Source organism: Bicyclus anynana, chromosome 4 (assembly GCF_947172395.1).
Source record: "Bicyclus anynana chromosome 4, ilBicAnyn1.1, whole genome shotgun sequence".
Classification (NCBI taxonomy): domain Eukaryota; kingdom Metazoa; phylum Arthropoda; class Insecta; order Lepidoptera; family Nymphalidae; genus Bicyclus; species Bicyclus anynana.
In genome coordinates this window covers 16588983-16608794 of record NC_069086.1, presented here as the reverse complement: position 1 = coordinate 16608794, position 19812 = coordinate 16588983, and the positions used below count along the sequence as shown (strand labels likewise).

Genomic DNA, 19812 nt, shown 5'->3' with positions numbered 1-19812 from the left:
TTTACATAGACAAAATATAGACAATAGATTTAAAGACATTACACACATGTACCATTACACTCTGATTTATAATTGTTAATTGTTATCAATTGTAAATTGTAATACTGTATGACTTTTTCATTTCAAAAGAGCAACTGTTGAGTTTCTTGCCGGTATCTTCTCAGCAGAACCTGCCTTCCGAACCGGTGGTAGAATCTTTACAAATAGTCAACTGACGTGTCAAAAGTGCTTGTAAATTGAGCCTACTTGAAATAAATGAATTTTGATTTTGATTTTCATTTTTACTTAAATATGTAGGTAGGTATATAATATATTTCTAATACGTTTATAAGCGATTGTTATTTTTTTCTTTACAATTTTGTATGAATATTCTTTCACCTGTGTGTAGCTGTAGAGCTTAACTTTAATTAGTATTGTAATTTTTAGAAAATTTTATTGTTTAGAGCATGTAATACATTTTGCCTTGATACCTTATATTATTAAAATGTTATATAGCTTGTAATAAATGTTGTTGGTTAACCAAATAAATTAAAAAAAAAAAAAAAACATACACCATGAAAAACCTTGATTGTGAAAATTGGTTACAGTTATCAAACATTATGAGTACCCAGACCATCAAAGCCTCAAAGTGATAAGATCGCAAGCGGCAACCCTTTAGAAACCTCCAGAGACATTATTGACACTTGACAGATTCCCACGAAGTTTAAATCTCCTTATAAATGTTTAAAACATTGTAGAAACTCGTTAACGTGGCATTGTTTTGTTGCAGGAGGCAACGGAGTCGCCAAACTGGATTCCCTTTGAGTTCACCGCCATGGATTCTGAGAGGTAATTTGATGTTTTTATCTGTTTCATTTTGTCGGTAAAGTTACAGGATATGCCTAGTTATTAAGTTGGAATCAACCCATATTCGGCTCACTGCTGAACTCGAGTCTCCTCTCAGAATGAGAGGTGTAAGGCCAATAGTCCACCACGCTGGCCCAATGCGGATTGGTAGACTACACACACAGAGAATTAAGATAATTCTCTGATAAGCAGGTTTCCTCACGATGTTATCCTTCACCGATTGAGGCACGTGATATTTAATTTCTTAAAATGCACACAACTGAAAAGTTGGAGGTGCATGCCCCGGATCGGATTCGATCCCACACCCTCCGGAATCGGAGGCAGAGGTCATATCCATTGGGCTAGCTAGGTCATATCTGTTCTGAGGGGAGACTCGGGCTCAGCAGTGAGCCGAACATGGGTTGATAATGATGAAACCAACCCAGATCTAGAATCCAGGACCTTATCCGTAGCTGCTAAAATTAACCACATTAACCACCAGAAAACGAAAAAAACATAAATTACGAATTTTATTGGTTTGCAACATTTTGCAACTCTTCTGACCTATTTATTACTTCCAAGCCCGGTGCTGGCTTGGATCCATTTTTAAATTATTCAATTTGAACTTTTAAAGGTTGCATATGGCCCACTTTAAACGATGTCGTGCAAATCTATACTAATATTATAAAGCTGAAGAGTTTGTTTTTTTGTTTGTTTGCTTGAAAGCGCTAATCTCAGGAACATCTGGTCCGATTTGAAAAATCATTTCAGTGTTAGATAGCCCATTTATCGAGGAAGGCTATAAGCTATATATTATTCCCGTATTCATACGGGAAGCGGAATTACGCGGGTGAAACCGCGCGGCGTCAGCTAGTATACATAAACTACCGGACGCTCTAGCTACTTCGTACGCGTAAAATTTAGTTTTTCACAAATCACGCGAGAATCAAGTATTTTTCTGGAAAAGTACCATATTTTGCTTTATAACCTCTTCTATCTTCCAGTGAAAGTCCCATTAAAATCAGATAAGCCGTTACAGAGATTAGCCCGGACAGACAGACAGACAAACATTTAAAAAAATGCTTGATTATATTACAATATCGCGTAATTAACTATAAGAAGTTTATAAAATACGGTTATTTTGAAATCACAGACAGACCTTTCTATTTTATTTATATGTAGATATTGATAATACGTGGTGTTATGTTATTGTCTGAAATTGACCTAGAGCCGTAGACAGAGAAGTCAATAGACACCTCGTTATTAATTATTATAATAGCTCATCATTATGCTAGCCACTTCAATAAGTTCACGTGCCTGCAGCGCTAACGGCAGGACATCCGATAAAACTGTTCGTGTGTTGGCCGCGATGTGTATGACTTCAACTTCAATTAATCAAAAGGTTTTGACATCCCAAAACATTACATTTTTTCGCCAAAAATATGTTATAAGATAACTGGTTACTTTTAATTTGCATCAAATAGAGATATAATTTCACGCTCACAATTCGTTAAATTTGGACCATCGTTGTGCCTGAAAAAATCGTTGATACCACATCGAATCTCATTTTATTACACCGTACACGCTTAAGTTGTTCTATGTTTTGAGGGCATGCGATGGTTACTTTCTATCTGTCTAATTACTTCTCTGTCTACGGTTAGAGCCTAGAAAAACAAATTATACACAGATTAAACGTTCCTTTTCTTTTTACTCATTTCACGGCTCTGAGCCTTATTACCATTTGATCTGATTTATTATCTAATAATAATTAATATTTTTTTATAGTGCTTTTGTATTATATTTTGTGTTTAATTAACATTGTTAAAAACTAAAAAGGACGAATAAATAAATGAGAGATAATTAATGTAAAACTAGTTTCAGAGATGAGGAAGTATAAGCAAACAATTAACAGAATCTTTTTTTTTTTCTTTCTTTCTTTATATTATTTACAAGTTAGCCCTTGACTACAATCACATCTGATGGTAAGTGATGATGCAGTCTAAGATGGAAGCGGGCTAACTTGTTAGGAGGAGGATGAAAATCCACACACACCCCTTTCGGTTTCTTCACGACATCGCACCGGAACGCTAAATCGCTTGGCGGTACGTCTTTGTCGGTAGGGTGGTAACTAGCCACGGCCGAAGCCTCCCACCGCCAGACCTGGACCAATTAAGAAATCTTCAACTTTATGAAATTAGTTTATATATAACTAATCTAACCTCCTATTAAATTGGTTTAGTTTATCAAAATGACTACTAATAACATTAATGCAAACTGACGCGAATAAGTTTTAATAACTTCGAAATTAATCACGTCAACTACTAATATCCTGCCGACTACGTTCAGGAAGTCGTTAGGCGAGACAGTTATTTAGTTACAACTTCCAAGTAGGCTAAGTTCAGTAACACATTTATATTAATACTAGCGGACGCCTGCGACTTTGTCTGCGTGGAATTCAGTTTTTCATAAATCCCGCGGGAACAATTGACTTTTCCGGGATGGAAAGTGCCTATGTGTTAATTTAATGAAATTTGGAATTGCAATAGATTTTACTCTGGATTAACACATAGGCTGCTTTTGATCCCGGAAAAATCCATAGATCCCGCGGGATTTGTGAAAAACTGAACTCCACGCGGACGAAGTCGCGGGCGTCTGCTAGTGATGAATAAAATCTAAGTCGCTAAGAGTTGGAAAGTTACAATATAAATAATTTATCACTTTACTTAGTCCAGTAATATCCTTCTGTATAAGTATACTGTAAGTGATTGCTTTCAGCGAGCAGGCCGCTTTTACATGCAATTCTACGTTCTATTTAATATAGTAGACGTCACGCGGTTTCACCTGCGTATATTCCGATCCCATAGGAATACGGGGATAAAATATAGCCTATAACACCCAGAGATAGTGTTGCTTTATAATATTGAATTTTACAAATCCTATCCCTAATCCCTAGCCTATTCAATGCAAACAAACAAACAATCAAATCCACCACAATCCACCCCCATGTAAAGGATATCAAATGAAAGGGTTGCTGTCAGGAATACGAAAAAAAAAAGTTACGTGACTTAAATCCAATATGGCGGACAGGCTATTTGAAATGCACCCCCATGATATGGGTATCAAATAAAAGGGTTTGCTGTCAGGAATACGAAAAAACTCCATTTGTAATTTTTAGTGCGTGCTAAAAGCGTGTTTTTTAGTTTTTTAAACTATTATATTTAATTATATTATATTCACAATATTGTTATACTTGAAATTTTCTTAGATGACAATTTTAAACAACAATAATGGCTGACTATGAACCAAAGACAATCAGTAGGGTTGAGAAGTTAACCGCGGGCATCGTAACGATATCAAGTAGGTATCGTTATATCTGAAATAACTAAACTAAAATATCCGTTACTATACGTCATCTTAAAAAACAAATACGTTCCATATTCGTTTCGTTTTCCAACTTTTCAGTTGTGTGCATTTTAGGAAATTAAATATCATTTTAAGAATATATACACCAAGGAGAAGAAGTGAATCATGAAATACATGAAAATGTTGGATATAGTAATAATAATAATAATATAGCCTTTATTTCCAAGTACATAAATTACAAAAATTTTACAGTTTACATTTTTAAAAATTACAAAAGATACAAAAGTTAAAAAACATTAACATTTCATTTCATTTTGTTGGATATAGTAGCGACATTATTTCCGCATACGAATATGTTTGAAATAAAGTCAGTGGCAATTTATAATGGAAATTTTTAATTTTTAAATTGTTGAAGAAAACAATTGAGAAAAACAAAAAAGCGACAAAAATATTTTTCTATTGAATTAAAGATTATTATTTCTTTCTTTTTTTACCTTGGTTATACACCACTAGTCCAAATGACTATGTAGAACATAATTGGAATTAATGTACACTTACTGTCTGTCTCTAATTATAATTCGTAACATTTTTCTAGCTCTAGAACCTACTAAATTTATTACCGCATAATGTCATATATTCAAAAACCTTTGTACTAAAGTTTCGGCCCCTTGTACATCACTATCTCTCAAACTTCTTTATATAATATCCTAATAACTCTGACTATCACGATTTACGTATACCAGAAAAATAAAAATCTCACCATGTTGCGAAACAAAAGTAATAAATTTTTTTCCATTAGTATTTCAAATCTTTTATTTATTTTTCTGATCCAGCAATCATAATATTCAAGTCGTATTTGTGTATTGTTTTCTTTATTCTTAATTTAAAAATTTTGCAAGTGGTTGAAGAATCGGTTTATCGGTTTTTTAATAATTTTTGATCGTGCTGTATAATTACAAACATTCGGGAGCACTCGCGCCGCGATTGGTTAAGCTCGGTTTAGGATGAGTTTACTGCAAGCAAAAAGTGCCACATTGTCGCTTCCATGCTCACAGTGAGGTCGTGTCAATGTTTGTTCCATATCATCATTACTTATTTGTTTCGTTTGCAATTGTTAGTCTTGTTATTTATTTGTTGTTTGGTTGTTATATTATTGCTGATTGCTGAGTAGTGTATGATTAACAATAATATAACTAACCGAAAATTCCGACTTTCAGATGGGTGGATTTTAGGTTGAATTTCATATGGATTAATTTATTTATTAGGTATATTAAAAATATAAAAAAAAAATATTATGAAAAAATACAACCGACTTCAAAATGTTAACGTACCCACGAAACTAAAAAGGGAAAGATAACATTATTATATTTTCTACTTATTGATCATTTTGAAGTCGCTGCCAAGCCCGTCTGATGTTGACTTAAGTCGTTACTGAAAAAAACACATGACAGACAAAAATAATGTCTGAGAAACAAAAATCTTTACGATAGGGTACACCTTGAATTAATAGATTGAATACACTGGCTTGGCAGAAAATATAATGATATTATTTTTCCCTTTTTTTAATTTCGTGGGTACGTTAATATTTTGAAGTCGGTTGTTTATATTTTTTTAAATTATTATTTGTTTTTTCTCAATTAGGTCCTTCAACTATTTTAAAATCAAAAATCTCCTTTTAAAATTGCCACTGACTTTATGAAAAAATATTCGTATGCGGAAATAATGTCGCTGCTATGTCCAACGTTTTCATGTATGTAGATTTACTTCTTCTCCATGGAGTATAATATATTCTTTGGTGTTGTGTTAATAAAGATACACATTTATTTTATTTATAAGCCACAAAGGACACAAATATTAAAATTAAAAAATATGTACATAATTATCGACAAGTTATAATTTCATGTATCTTTCCCGTCTCTTCAATTCATAGACAATCTAGCATTACGAAATGTCAAATTCGCAACATTTTCGTTAATCTGTAGAAATAAAACTTGTTGTGATTTCGTTTTTAGTGAAATAAATGTGATATAATAGTTAATTACAAGCAGTTTTTATGTAATTCGCGGTGTGCGCGTTAAATGAAGTGATGTGTATATAAATGATTTAGTTTAAACGGACGGTTTGTGAGAAATATGTGAATGTCGTGACGACGGATCTTTGTTTACCTTTTTTGCCATGTAAGGAAAAAAATGGTATAGATGTCTAAGATGAGATTTCTAGTTTTTTTTTATTCTTTACTGGTTAGCCCTAGACTACAGTCTCACTCTCAGACCAATTATTGTATAGGACCTGCCTCGCTAGACGTTACTTTTCTGTCAAAGTACATGATCAACGATCTAATGCGATTATAAAAACTGTCTCTATATAATCGATGTTAAATAGTTGTAACCGTGTTCGTCGGTTAAAGAGTTCCATAAAAACACTTTTCCGTATAATTGAATGGTGTAAAAAACGGGTAAAAACTTCTAGTTTAGTATAAGATATACACCTAATCTAAGCTCGTTTTCCTCAGAAAATGACAGACACTTTTGGTCGTGACTATGAGTGCGATACAGGTCCTTCTATAATTGGTCTGAGGTCTCACTTGATGGTAACTAATGATGCAATCTAAGATGGTAGCGGGCTAACTTGCTAAAAATAAATGGGTGAAAATCCACACCCCTTTCGGTTTCTACACGTCATCGTGTAGAAACCGAAAGGGGTGAACACTAAATAGTTCTAATAATAGTTTTACTTTATGGTTGTATGTTGGTATGGTAAAGTCACACACCACCTATCTTACCTAAAGGCAAGTGAATGGGTGTTAAACCGCTTATTAAACGTAGTATAATCCCGCCTCGGGTCGTAAATGGCTGGCGAGGATAGGGATAAATGTCCAATTTGGTAGGCAAATCAATTGATACTATGATAGTGGGATAAACGGTACCCTCGTTGCATAAATTTGGCTCCTTTTCGGCTTTATGCCTTGACATGAGGACATTATGAAATATTCAGGGCAAGTTTTAGAATTCTAATTTTAATAACTTCAGGGCAGGGTAATTTACATGATTTTTTTTGTGAATAACCTAAGTTAAGAGTGTGCAATATGTAATTTGGGGGTTACAAATGGTTTTGGATCTCAGATTCTGGAAAAGTTAGGAGCCTGATATTTGGGTAAATGATATTTCAAAGTGTTAGCTTCGTTATGATTATACAAAATACACAATTTGTAAAACTTTTCTCGATAGATTATTTTTTTGAAAAATGAATGTTTTGCTCACATTTTGCTTTCAATCTCAGGAAAAGCAAACTTATTTTCTTAAATTGTTGTTTTGTATAGAAAATTAGGTAGGTATATATCTTGAACATGGAAATTTTTTTCGTTATGTTGTTTAATTTACTTGCAATTAGGTAAAAATGGTTTTGGCGCTCACGTCATAAAATTTGGGTCGCGCGTCAATCGCTCCGTGCTTTTCACTCACGTGAAAGTCATAATTCGGCGTCCCGTTTGCGCTTCGCATTTTATCCATATCGTACCGACGCGCTGCGCGCTCTTAAATGAAGGTCTGTTTCCAACGCCCAAAAAATTGAAAATGCAAAGAAAAAAGCGTCATGAAAACGCCGACGTCTGAACATATACTTAGGAATGCATTTGTTGTATTTGAACGCTTTTTAACCGACTTCCAAAAAGGAGGAGGTTCTACGTTCGGCTGTATGTATGTTTTTTTTTTTTTTTTTATGTATGTCCAGCGATAATTTCGTCAATTATGGACCGATTTTGAAAATTCTTTTTTTGTTTTGAAGGGTTTTAAGGGCTTCCAGGGTGGTCCCATTTTTTTCATGTCAGGATCTGATGATGGTATCCTGGAGAAATTGAGGGGAACTTTCGAAAGTTGTAGAGACGGCTAGTGCGTTTGTTAGTGTTTCCATAAGATATTTTAAACCACTACAATTTTATGAAGGTTTGGAGTTGGTCTGATGATGGAGCCGAAACACAGACGATGGAACTCGTCAACGATTTACAGCAGTCACCTTTTGTTTGGGCTTGATTAATTTGTATTGATGAGTACTTTCCACCTATATGAGTTGTGACTGTATTAAGGGTCTGGTGATGAAGACGAGGGACAGTGAAGAGAACTCCTCGACGGTTCACAGTAGCTACCTCGTGTTTGGACTTGATAAATTTGTATTGATGAGAACTTTCCACCTAGATGGATTGTGACTGTATTAAGGGTCTGGTGATGAAGACGAGGGACAGTGAAGAGAACTCCTCGACGGTTCACAGTAGCTACCTCGTGTTTGGACTTGATAAATTTGTATTGATGAGAACTTTCCACCTAGATGGATTGTGACTGTATTAAGGGTCTGGTGATGAAGACGAGGGACAGTGAAGAGAACTCCTCGACGGTTCACAGTAGCTACCTTGTGTTTGGACTTGATAAATTTGTATTGATGAGAACTTTCCACCTATTGTGACTGTATTAAGGGTCTGATGATGAAGACGAGGGACAGTGAAGAGAACTCCTCGACGGTTCACAGTAGCTACTTTGTGTTTGGACTTGATAAATTTGTATTGATAAGAACTTTCCACCTAGATGGATTGTGACTGTATTAAAGGTCTGGTGATGAAGACGAAGCACAGTGAAGAGAACTCCTCGACGGCTCACAGTAGCTACCTTGTGTTTGGACTTGATAATTTTGTATTGATAAGAACTTTCCACTTAGATAGGTTGTGACTGTACACACGCAGTAGGTGTGCTAACACTAAAAATAAAAAAATAAAAATTTTAATAAAAAAAATTCAACCGACTTCCAAGTCAAAAAATAACTTTAACTAAAAAGCAAAAAATAACATCCTACCTATGTGCTACCTTCTGATCAGTTTGAAGGCGGTGCCAAGCCAGTGTCGTGTTTTAATTAAAGCTGTTTCTGAAAGAACCACATAAATTTTGTAGTTAAAACGTGTTTAATTAAAACATCACTGGCTTGGCACCGCCTTCAAACTGATCAGAAGGTAGCACATAGGTAGGATGTTATTTTTTGCTTTTTAGTTAAAGTTATTTTTTGACTTGGAAGTCGGTTGAATTTTTTTTATTAAAATTTTTATTTAACTTACATTAAAAAAACTCTCGTGCGAATGGGGGCTAATTGTCGTATTGACTGAGTAGAACTAAAGTTTTTACAGTACTTTAGAAGTGTTATTCTATATCTATATCTACGCATGTTATTTGTGCTACATTAAATAATATCCTGAACTTGAACTAAATATAATATATAGCTGTCATCTCATTCTTACAAACTCACAATGCAACAGGTACAAAAGAGACAGACTCTGACCTCTATGACCGGTGCTGTATTCTTCTCGATTGTTATATAAAGTTCAAGGCAGGCTTTAAATGGAAACATTGAGACAAAAGATAATATTCCGTATCTTGATGTGAAATCTATGAGGCATCTCTGTATTGATTATATAATATAAATACTTAATATTCAAATAAATATAAAGTGTCTGTGTGTCAAACATCGATCTCCTATTAAAAGTGGATGCACAATCAGCGACCAAAACACATCACCACTCAATGAGTGCCAAACACAACTTCTTGGCACTCAATTTAAGTAGTCGCACTTGCAATTCAATAAAATTCAAAAAAAGTTGAAAAATAGCCCAATCTATACTAATAATATAAAACTGAAGATTTGGTTTGTTTGTTTGTTTGATTTTGACGGCCTCCGTGGCGCAGTGGTATGCGCGGTGGATTTACAAAACGGAGGTCCTGTGTTCGATCCCCGGCTGGGCAGATTGAGATTTTCTTAATTTGTCCAGGTATGGCTGGTGGGAGGCTTCGGCCGTGGCTAGTTACCACCCTACCGGCAAAGACGTTCCGCCAAGCGATTTAGCGTTCCGGTTCGATGCCGCGTAGAAACCGAAAGGGGTGTGGATTTTCATCTTCCTCCTAACAAGTTAACCCGCTTCCATCTTAGGCTGCATCATCACTTACCATCAGGTGAGATTGTAGTCAAGGGCTAACTTGTAAAGAATAAAAAAAAAAAAAAAATTAAAGCGCTAATCTCAGAAACTACTGGTCCGATTTCAAAAATCCTTTCAGTGTTAGATATCCCATTTATCGAGGAAGGCTATAGGCCATATTTTATACCTGTATTCTTACGGGTACGGAAACCACGCAGGTGAAACTGCGTGGCATCTACTAGTATTCAATAAAATCCCAAATTCAGAGCAAATTGAACATTAAACTCAATCCTTAAGGTTGAATTTCTCTGAATTTGGGATTTTATTGAATATTGGACTATTTTTTCAACTTTTATAAAATGAGAGAAGTCTCATACATTCGATCTTTATCAAGATTAGGTGGACCATTTTAAATGCTTGTCCGTTAATAAGAAAATATTTCGAGGAATTTTATGAATAACAAAAGAGAAGAGAAATAAAATTGATTTAGGTTCATTGAAAGTTGATATTTAGGAGATTTTGTTCCATTCAAAAGTAAACGTGAACACTGAAGATTTCTGAGATGGAAAATATTCAGTTGAACTGTTATGTAATACTGAAAAGAATCCGGCCGATTCGATTTTGTTACCTACTTAGATTAAAGTTTGCTGAGCGAAAGATATTTGTCAGGTAAATAGTTTATTATGATATTATCACACGCCCGCGACTTCGCCCGCGTGGAAATCAATGTAAACTTTCAGGCCCTATTTCACCACTTAAAGGGTTGAATTTTATAAATTTTTGAATCACATTATATTTCGTATTTTTTTCATGATTTATGAACAAATTTTTAAAACTGTAACTCTAAAAATGAAGGACTTTCCATACAAACTTTCAACCTCTATATCACTTCCTTCTTATTTTATTTTCGCAATAAAAAGTATCCTTCCCTATAATTGGTCTCAAACCGAGTAAAAGTTTTATTTAAATTAATTCAGTAGTTTCAGCGTGGTACCCGAATAACAAAAAAACACGAACAGACAGTCAAAAAATCGAAAAAAAATATTTTTAGCTTCAGTACCGATTATATAATGTCTCCTAACAAAAATTTTCAAAATATCTTCAATGTATACAATTGGACCTTCTACAGTTTTATTGTAGCGACTTGGTTCGCGTGGAATTTAGTTTTGCACAAATCCCTTGGTCGCCATGTATATTTCAGTAGCCTATGTGTTAATCCAGAGTAAAATCTATTTCCATTTTAAATTTCAGCCAAATCGGTTCAGTAGTTGCGACGGTAAAGAGTAACAAACATCCAAGCAAATATCCATACAAACTTTTGCGTTTATAATATTAGTAGGATTTGTGGATACACTAATATTATTCTACTTACCAAAGTTTGTATGGATTTGACGAAATTTTGTTACTTTTTCACACAAAAACTACTGAATGGATTAGGCAAATAGAGATACTAGATATAAAAAATATATAAATTCCAAAACTAGTTAAGAAATAGCCAAGAATTTAGCATTACAACTTTTAAATAATAATTAGGATAATGAGCGTCAACTCGCCAACAAACTGCCTGTACAGTTTGGCGAGAGTATAGTTATGTTAAATAATAATTGTTAAGGCTTATCAATAAAATAAATTTAAAAAAAACAACCTGGGCGTAGTGAATGCTCTGCTTCACGAAAGAAGCAGAGCATTCACTACGCAAGTGGTCATATCTATTAGATAGTGCAATTGTTTTAATTAGCACCCACAAGGAAACGGCCTCATATTCGCCCACGATACGAAGATCTGCGATTCAAAATGCGAGCAAAATGCATAGATCATTACAGTGTCTAATGGTCCAAAGATAGTTGGACCCTAAGGTTATCGCCAAGGAGATAAATCACGGCCTTATCTTTTGAAATCGGATAGCGTGTGGGTGCAGTAAAGTTGAATACGGGTAATAAATCTCATTGTAGCCTCGCTGTTGGCAGTTGCAGATGCGTTTATTGCAGGGCATCTAGTATACCTACTGATACTGAAGCATAGACAATGATATTTTATACTAGAGATAGGGCATCAAAACTGAGGCGGACAATAATGTGCATAATTGTCTTAATTAAACACATAATACCTAAATAAATGGGGATGATGACTAGGTTTGAATATATTGATTTTTATGATACATTCGGGTAAATAGGGTCAATGTTAAATAAAAAGCAATTTATTTTATACATAAAAAGCAAAGATTGTCTGGATATTTGCAAAATAAATGAGATTATAAAATTTCAAAAACTACTAAAATTTTTTTATCGTAATTAGATGAAAATTCATACAGTTTTAGCTTCCTTACATCAAATGTGACATTTTTTAATATATGAACTATAAAGATAAACGCACAAATAACAAAGATGTAATTTTGTTTGAACGCGCATACAAATCTAACGACCATTACATTGCCTATGACGTCATTTTTTCGAGCCATTTTGTATGGGGCGTTTTTCAGGGATCCGCGGCAGCGCCGCAAATCTGACTCTTTAAATCCCTGTAGCTCCGAAAGTAATGATCGCAGATACCCTGTTCCTTTTACAAAATTGCTTTACTATTAGTATACTCTTAATTTATATACAATTTAAAAAACTGTCATCATCCCTATTGTCTACAATATCGAGATATGTGTTTAGGATGTAAAAAATATATAAACAAATATTATGTAAGTAAACACAAAATTGTGCTTTCGTGCGACCAGTGGAGTCGCTAAATTCGGATCAGGATTTTTGCGGTGATTTAATAGGCGCGTAACAAGTCTATAGTATAAAATAATCATTGAACATAGGTCAGGTATCTATACCTACTATACTTAGACCATTAAAAAGAAAGGAGCTGCCTCGTAAACTGTTACCCCTCTGTCAAAGATCAAGAATCAATGATCTAACGTGTTTATAAAAACTTTTGCTATAGAATCGATGTTTCATTGTTGTAATCGTTTTCTTCGTGTAAAGAGCTTCCTAAAAATGCCGGTTTGTGTAGTTGAATGGCATAAAAAACGGCCAAAAACTTGTAGTTTATTAAAAGATGGAGTAACGTTTCATTTGTAAGTATTTCTACCATAATTTTATCAAATTTGTTATAAAAACGATTTCTAAAAAAAAATGATTCTTTTGACGGAACAGCAAAAAATCGATCGAGTAATCGAACATTCTATATATATATATATATATATATATATATATAAATATATATATATATATATATAGTCTAAGCAATGTTGGTTAGTCTTTGTAAAAAATACGCGTGTGTGTATTGCGAGTCAATTATATAGTTGTGTGTAGTGTATGGACACAGAATATACGTAATGGTGTCAAATGTTTTCGATGCGTGAGTTTACCTCGTCCCCCTCAAAAAACGACAGACTTTTTTGTTGGTGAATTTGGGTTCGAATTCTTTTTAATGGTCTAAGCTACTATACTATACTTCTATACTAATGTTATAATTGAATAGGCTCCGAAACTACTGAACCTATTTGAAAAATTCTTTTACTGTTTGGAAGTTACATTATCTCCCGAGTTCTATATAGGCTATATATAAATGTTGAAAAGCGATCGCAAATTAACAAACACGACAATTTATTTGTCACAAATAAAAATATAATTTCTGTGTTAATTATAAAAAAAAATCGAGACTTTTACTATTTTTATTGAAGCTCCAGCTTCAGTTAAAAGCTTTTGCTTTACGTCTCATATTATATTCTCTTTCGTGTATAAATAAAATAGTTATTTATTATTTCTTAACTATTTGTTATTTATTACACCACGAAGGCTTTTACTTTTCTTATCACGTCCGCACGTAAATATAGTGTTTATGTTTAATGCAGGTGTCATAGACTTCATAACACGTAGACAGGCACTCGATAGCGGGGAAAGTTTGCACTTGTTTCAAGCCCTGTCTGCGCATAGATAAGTTGTAATTATAATGATGCAACGCATATCATTAGAGCGGGTGTTGAGGAAAGTGGAAATGGGAAAAGTGTTGGTCAATGACTTTTTACTCAATAAATCTATACTTAGATACTATAAAACATTACCCTCTTTCTGACGCAGTCGGGTAAATATAAAGTCCTCCGACGCGTCTTTCTGTCTGTCTGTTCGCTATAACTCAAAAACTACTAGTACGAGATCCGGCATAAGGAATATACAGGATGTCCCGTAATTAATGAATAAAACGCAAACGGTAGATACACCACCTAATTATCTAAAACTGAAATGAATACTTTTCAAAAAATCCCTAGGGTAACCAAGATATATATTGTTTTTTCGGGTTTTTGTATTTTTTCTATCTTGAATCATTTTTTTCAATGCTGTAGCCGCTCTAACTGATATTTTAAAGATCAATTTTTTGTTAAAAATTACGGATTAAATTACCAAGATAATATAATAAAAACTATTTTTATAAATAATGTTTTATTTGTTTTGTAAAAGAAGCTTGGAGTGCAATAATTATTTTTCTTTCATTAAGATGAACCGATTTAAGAAAATATTCCTATAAAAAAATTATGTAATTGACATATTATTCATTTTAAAAACTTGTTAGAGGTTTGTTAATATTGGTATTAAACTTGTGTCTACGGTTTTTAGTTACAAAGTTGATAGTAAAAGTATATGGAAGGTGCTGAATTTTCAATACAAGAAAACATTTTTAAAGTGTACACATTCCAACTTATTTACTGAGACTAACTAGAAAGAAAGTTAAGCTTAACATTTCATAGCTGACGCAAGACTTGAACCCCGGTTTTGTGACGTAACTGAACATTCTGACCACTGCACCATAGCAGTTTCTGCCGTACAGATAATAGCTTGTGTAAACCAGTAAGCGCTAACATAGCAGCATGCGAAGCATTCTGTTTACTTGCCCGTGGGAACTGAACGCAATTCCAGAATAAATTAACACTTTGCATAGTTAAGAAGCTGCGTTGTCTAAATTTGTACAATTTTATGGACTCCTTGTATAGGTAATGTTGGTTTAGGACGTCAAATTCCAAGGATCAAAGCTTCTGTACAATTTGATTCTTCTTTTAACTTTATTAAAAACTAGCCGACGCCCTGAGGATTCTCCCGCATAATTTCCGTTCCTGTGAGAATACGGGGATCAAATAGTGCCTGTGAGACTCGCAAATAATGCAGCTTTCTTATGGTAAAAGAATTTTCAAAACCAGTTCAGTAGAATCAGAGATTACCCCCTACAACACCACAAACTTTACCTCTATACAGAGATATAGGTAAGTACAGATAATATTTATGCACTTAATAATCCATCACTACAACTTGAAATACTGTGTGATGTGTGGGTAACCCCCGGATTCCCTATTACCTATCTACCTAGAAAAGATAGGTACCCACATAGGGCACTCGATTCAGACCGACAAAAGAATGTAAGGTGATATATAGACGCGATTGCCCTGTGGATAAGATATGTGCATTTTAAGAAATTAAATATCATGTGTCTCAAATAGTGAAGGAAAAACATCGTGTGGTAACCTGCATACCAGAGAATTTTCTTAATTCTCTGCGTGTGTGAAGTCTGCTAATGCGCATTTGGCCAGCGTGATGGACTAAGGTCTAACCCCGCTCATTCTGAGAGGAAACTTGTGCTCAATAGTGAGCCAAATAAATGCAATTGCACGTTGTAGAGTCAACATCTCCTGAGGATGCTCCGGTTTCGGTGTGAAACGTACGTAGAGAGTATTTTGTCGGACCTGGGTGACGTTGTCGCATGGGTTCGTCGACTTTTCGCGGATGATAGCAAAATAAATTAATCATTATATAGCCATATAAACGTTGTTAATAATGATGAATGTTCATAATTACAGTAAATGGAATAAATAGAATGAATGTCGTGGACATAGTTCTTGGTTGTTAAAATTTATGGCAATTAAGTTGGTAGTAATTTAAAATTTTCCATTTATTTATTTAATTAAATTCCTTTTCTCCATTAAAGTTTCTCTACCTCTGCACAGTCTGCGTTAATAATTCCTGCAGCGTTGCTGAAGGAAAATTTTCCCATCTGCGGCGTATTTAATATTCATGAGTGCAATATTACAATGTTAATCTCGTTATTCGCGACCTTTGTAAGTCTAGTCTAGACTTTAGATTTCTTGTATGTCTAGTCTCATATCAAGGCTATTTGAAATATAACCTTTATTTCGAATTTATAAAGTAGAGAATCCGTTTCGAGTCCTTAATTCTTCATCATTATCAGATAGACGTCCACTGCTAGACATAGGCCTCTTGCATGGACTTCGAAACAAAGCTGTCTCGAGCCGCCAGCATCCAGCGGCTCCCTGCAACCCGCTTGATGTCTTCGGCCCACTTAGTGGGGGGTCGACCAACACTGCGCTTTTCAGTGCGGGGTCGCCATTCCAGCACCTTGGGACCCCAACGTCCATCGGCTCTTCGAACTATGTGGCCTGCCCATTGCCACTTCAGCTTCGCAACTCGCTAAGCTACGTCAGTGACTGGTTCGTCTGCGGATCTCCTTATTTCTGATTCGATCACGCAGAGAAACCCCAAGCATAGCTCGCTCCATCGCCCGCTGAGTGACATTGAGCTTTCTAATAAGGCCTATAGTTTAGTTCCGAGGTTTGTTCGCTAACTATGGGCCTTAATTCTTACCAGCAGTCTATTTTGGCATATTGTACTATCACTCACTTGTGGAGACATTTGGCCTCCATAGCGCAGTGGTGTGCGCGATGGATTTACAAGAAGGTCCTGGATTCTATCTCCGGGTGGACCGATTGAGGTTTTCGAAATTGATCCATCCACCTAGTGGGCGATCGACCAAACCACTGTGCTTTCCGGTGCGAGGTCACATTCCAGCAACATGGGATCCCAACGTCCATCGAACTATATGCCCTACCCATGAAATGAAATGAGGATATCGGCAAAATAACCAAATTCACTACATAGACTTTGGTTATTTTGCCAATATCCTCATTTCTGATTCGATCACTCATAGCTCAAAACTAAATAAACATATACCTACCATTGGAATAAATACTACAGTATATATTTTTTAAATGAAAACCGCACAAGGAGCTTAAAGAAGCTCTACAAAGGTCCGGTCAGCTGTACCGCAATATACGGAGGCTTATAAGCACGATAATCGGATTTACGCTTGGTTAAATGTTTCCTCTTCGCGCTTCCTTATCCGCGGATACCCTCAAAAAGCTCGTTTTTCTCTTCCTTCCGGTCATCTGTCACGAATAATCTGCAAGTCAGGGTCTTAACTATAACGGTAAACTTTGTTTACTTATATATTTACATAATTATTTACTACCTCATTGGTCTAGTGTGAACTTTGGATGTCCTAGGTTAGCCTGAGCGTTTTTTTTTTAAAAATTTTCAGTGAAAATTCTCAATCCGTAGTTAAGAAGTTGTGTTACGAGTACTCAGAACTGCTGGCTTATTCACTAATTTGGTCTTTATTAACAACCTATTAAAATAAACATTAAATCAAATGCAAAATGTCATCTACCTACCGTATGATATCCACGAAGGATTGTTAGTAGGTACCTGAGTAGGTAGGCTGAGCTCGACTCTCCTCTCACAATGAGAGGGGTAAGGCCAATTAGTCCACCACGCTGGCCAATGCGGATTGGCGGACTTTACACACGCAGAGAATTAAAATAATTCTCTGGTATGCAGGTTTCCTCACGATGTTTTCCTTCACCGATTGAGACATGTGATATTTAATTTCTTAAAATGCACACAACTGAAAAGTTGGAGGTGCATGCCCCGGACCGGATTCGAACCAACACCCTCCGGAATCGGAGGCAGAGGTCATATCCACTGGGCTATCACGGCTCTTTTACCTGTTGACATTAGTTACATGGAATCTCAATTTCGTATATATCAACTAACATACGTCAAAGACAGCGAATTAGCTTAGAGTACGCCTATTGACTATTTTGATCTTCATTATCAACCTATTATAATAAACATCAAATCAACTGAAAAATGTCATCTACCTACTGTATGATATCCAGGGTTGTCATTAGGCACCGGATGACATTTGTTACAAATCGCGTTATTAAAACGCTGTAGGATTTTATCATTAACATTTTGTATAGTTATCGTTACAATACCAAATAATTTCAAGCCGCATCAAATTAACCCGCATTGAAACAGCGTGGTGGGTCATAGCTCCATATATCCTTTATTATAAGAAGGTAGGTCTGACTTTGTAAACTAATATATAAAAGTAAGTCGGGTTTTCCTTCCTGATGTTATAACTCTAGAACGCACGAACCGACTTCCACGGTTTTGCATTCGTTGGAGTAGGGTAGGGTAAGGTAGGGTAAGGTAGGGTAGGGGGTAGGGTAGGGGTAGCGTTGGGTAGTGGTAGTTGAAAGTTTACATCGAGTGTCACGCGGACGAAGTCGCGGGCGTCCGCTAGTAACCTGTAAAATTAATCTGATAATGATTACTTTGTACGCAATCAAGCGTTTTTATATTATTAAGTTATTTTATTTTGTCTTATACGAGTAACAGTGTATTTTTGGCCATATTCTTACGTGATTACTTACCGTAATCGAAATAAAAAAGCAATAATAAGTATTCAGTAACGACAATGATCTGTACAAGCAACCGTTCTACTTCCAATAGCTGTATATGGGTATACAGGTGTATACGTTCACTTTATATAAGATATCCTGAATCCGAGCCACTTGTTGCTCTGAATTAAAACCTCCATGCACCTGATCCGTTGCCAAACAACGCTCAACGGCCTTGTTGGACCGAACAACACGTGCCACGGTATAGCAAGCATACAGAATCAAACATTAAGAGCTTCAGAGTTTATTTGTTTGAATGCGTTAATCTCAGAAAGTACTGTTTTTATTTGAAAAAGCTTTTCCGGAAGCCTATAGAATATATATAATATTTCGCTGTAAACGCGATATATTTGCGCGTGTGAAAAAGCGGATCACATCCGGTATATTATTATTAAGATATTTTAAAACTGACAATTCAGCAATTTCACATACCTTTTTACTACTATGATAGAGTAATGACTGTGAAGCAAAAATTGATTTACGTATGTGTTTTATTTTAGTAGAACTAAAATAAATAAATGAATGTTTATTCTTTTAATGGGTTTACAACTGATGTGACATTATAGGCTTATTTTAAAGATGTTCTATATTCAGTATTAGGATTATAGCCATATTATTCTAAAGAACCCAAGGCCCACAGTAGGTTAAAGATTGTATTGAAGATATTTACGACTAGCAGATGCCCCGTGTAGTTCCCGTTCCGGTGGGAATACGGCGATAAAATATAGACACTCACAAATAACGTGACTAGAATTTTCAAAATCGGTTCAACCGATCCAGAGGTTACTTCCTACACCTCAAAAACTTTAACTCTTTATAATATTAATATAGATTAAGTCATCGGAAATACGAATTTTAACGAACTGTACATTTGCTAACTGTGCTGGTATTATCCGCGAACGCTTTAATCTTCATACATTATTCAACCGGCGAAAGTAACTTACAAAGCGATCAGTTTTAAGCCTTTATTGTCGGATATAAGGTATATTTTTCGCTACCTCATATATCCGGCTTGTAAACCGAACACTCTTGATACTTTAGACATAGAGGTTATGTGTAAACATTTTTCGTGTGTTGAGTAATGTCTTTTGTTTGT

General features: G+C 35.1%; 1 protein-coding gene across 1 annotated transcript in view; it reads left to right on the top strand.

Moving 5' to 3' along the window:
* Positions 1-19812, top strand: part of LOC112058312 (uncharacterized) — a 154833-nt gene that overhangs the window by 110986 nt on the left and 24035 nt on the right. The window contains exon 3 of the mRNA XM_052881303.1: positions 770-828. Within this exon, the coding sequence (XP_052737263.1) occupies positions 815-828 (14 nt within the window). The 5' untranslated portion in view covers positions 770-814. The remainder of the gene's footprint in view (positions 1-769; positions 829-19812) is intronic.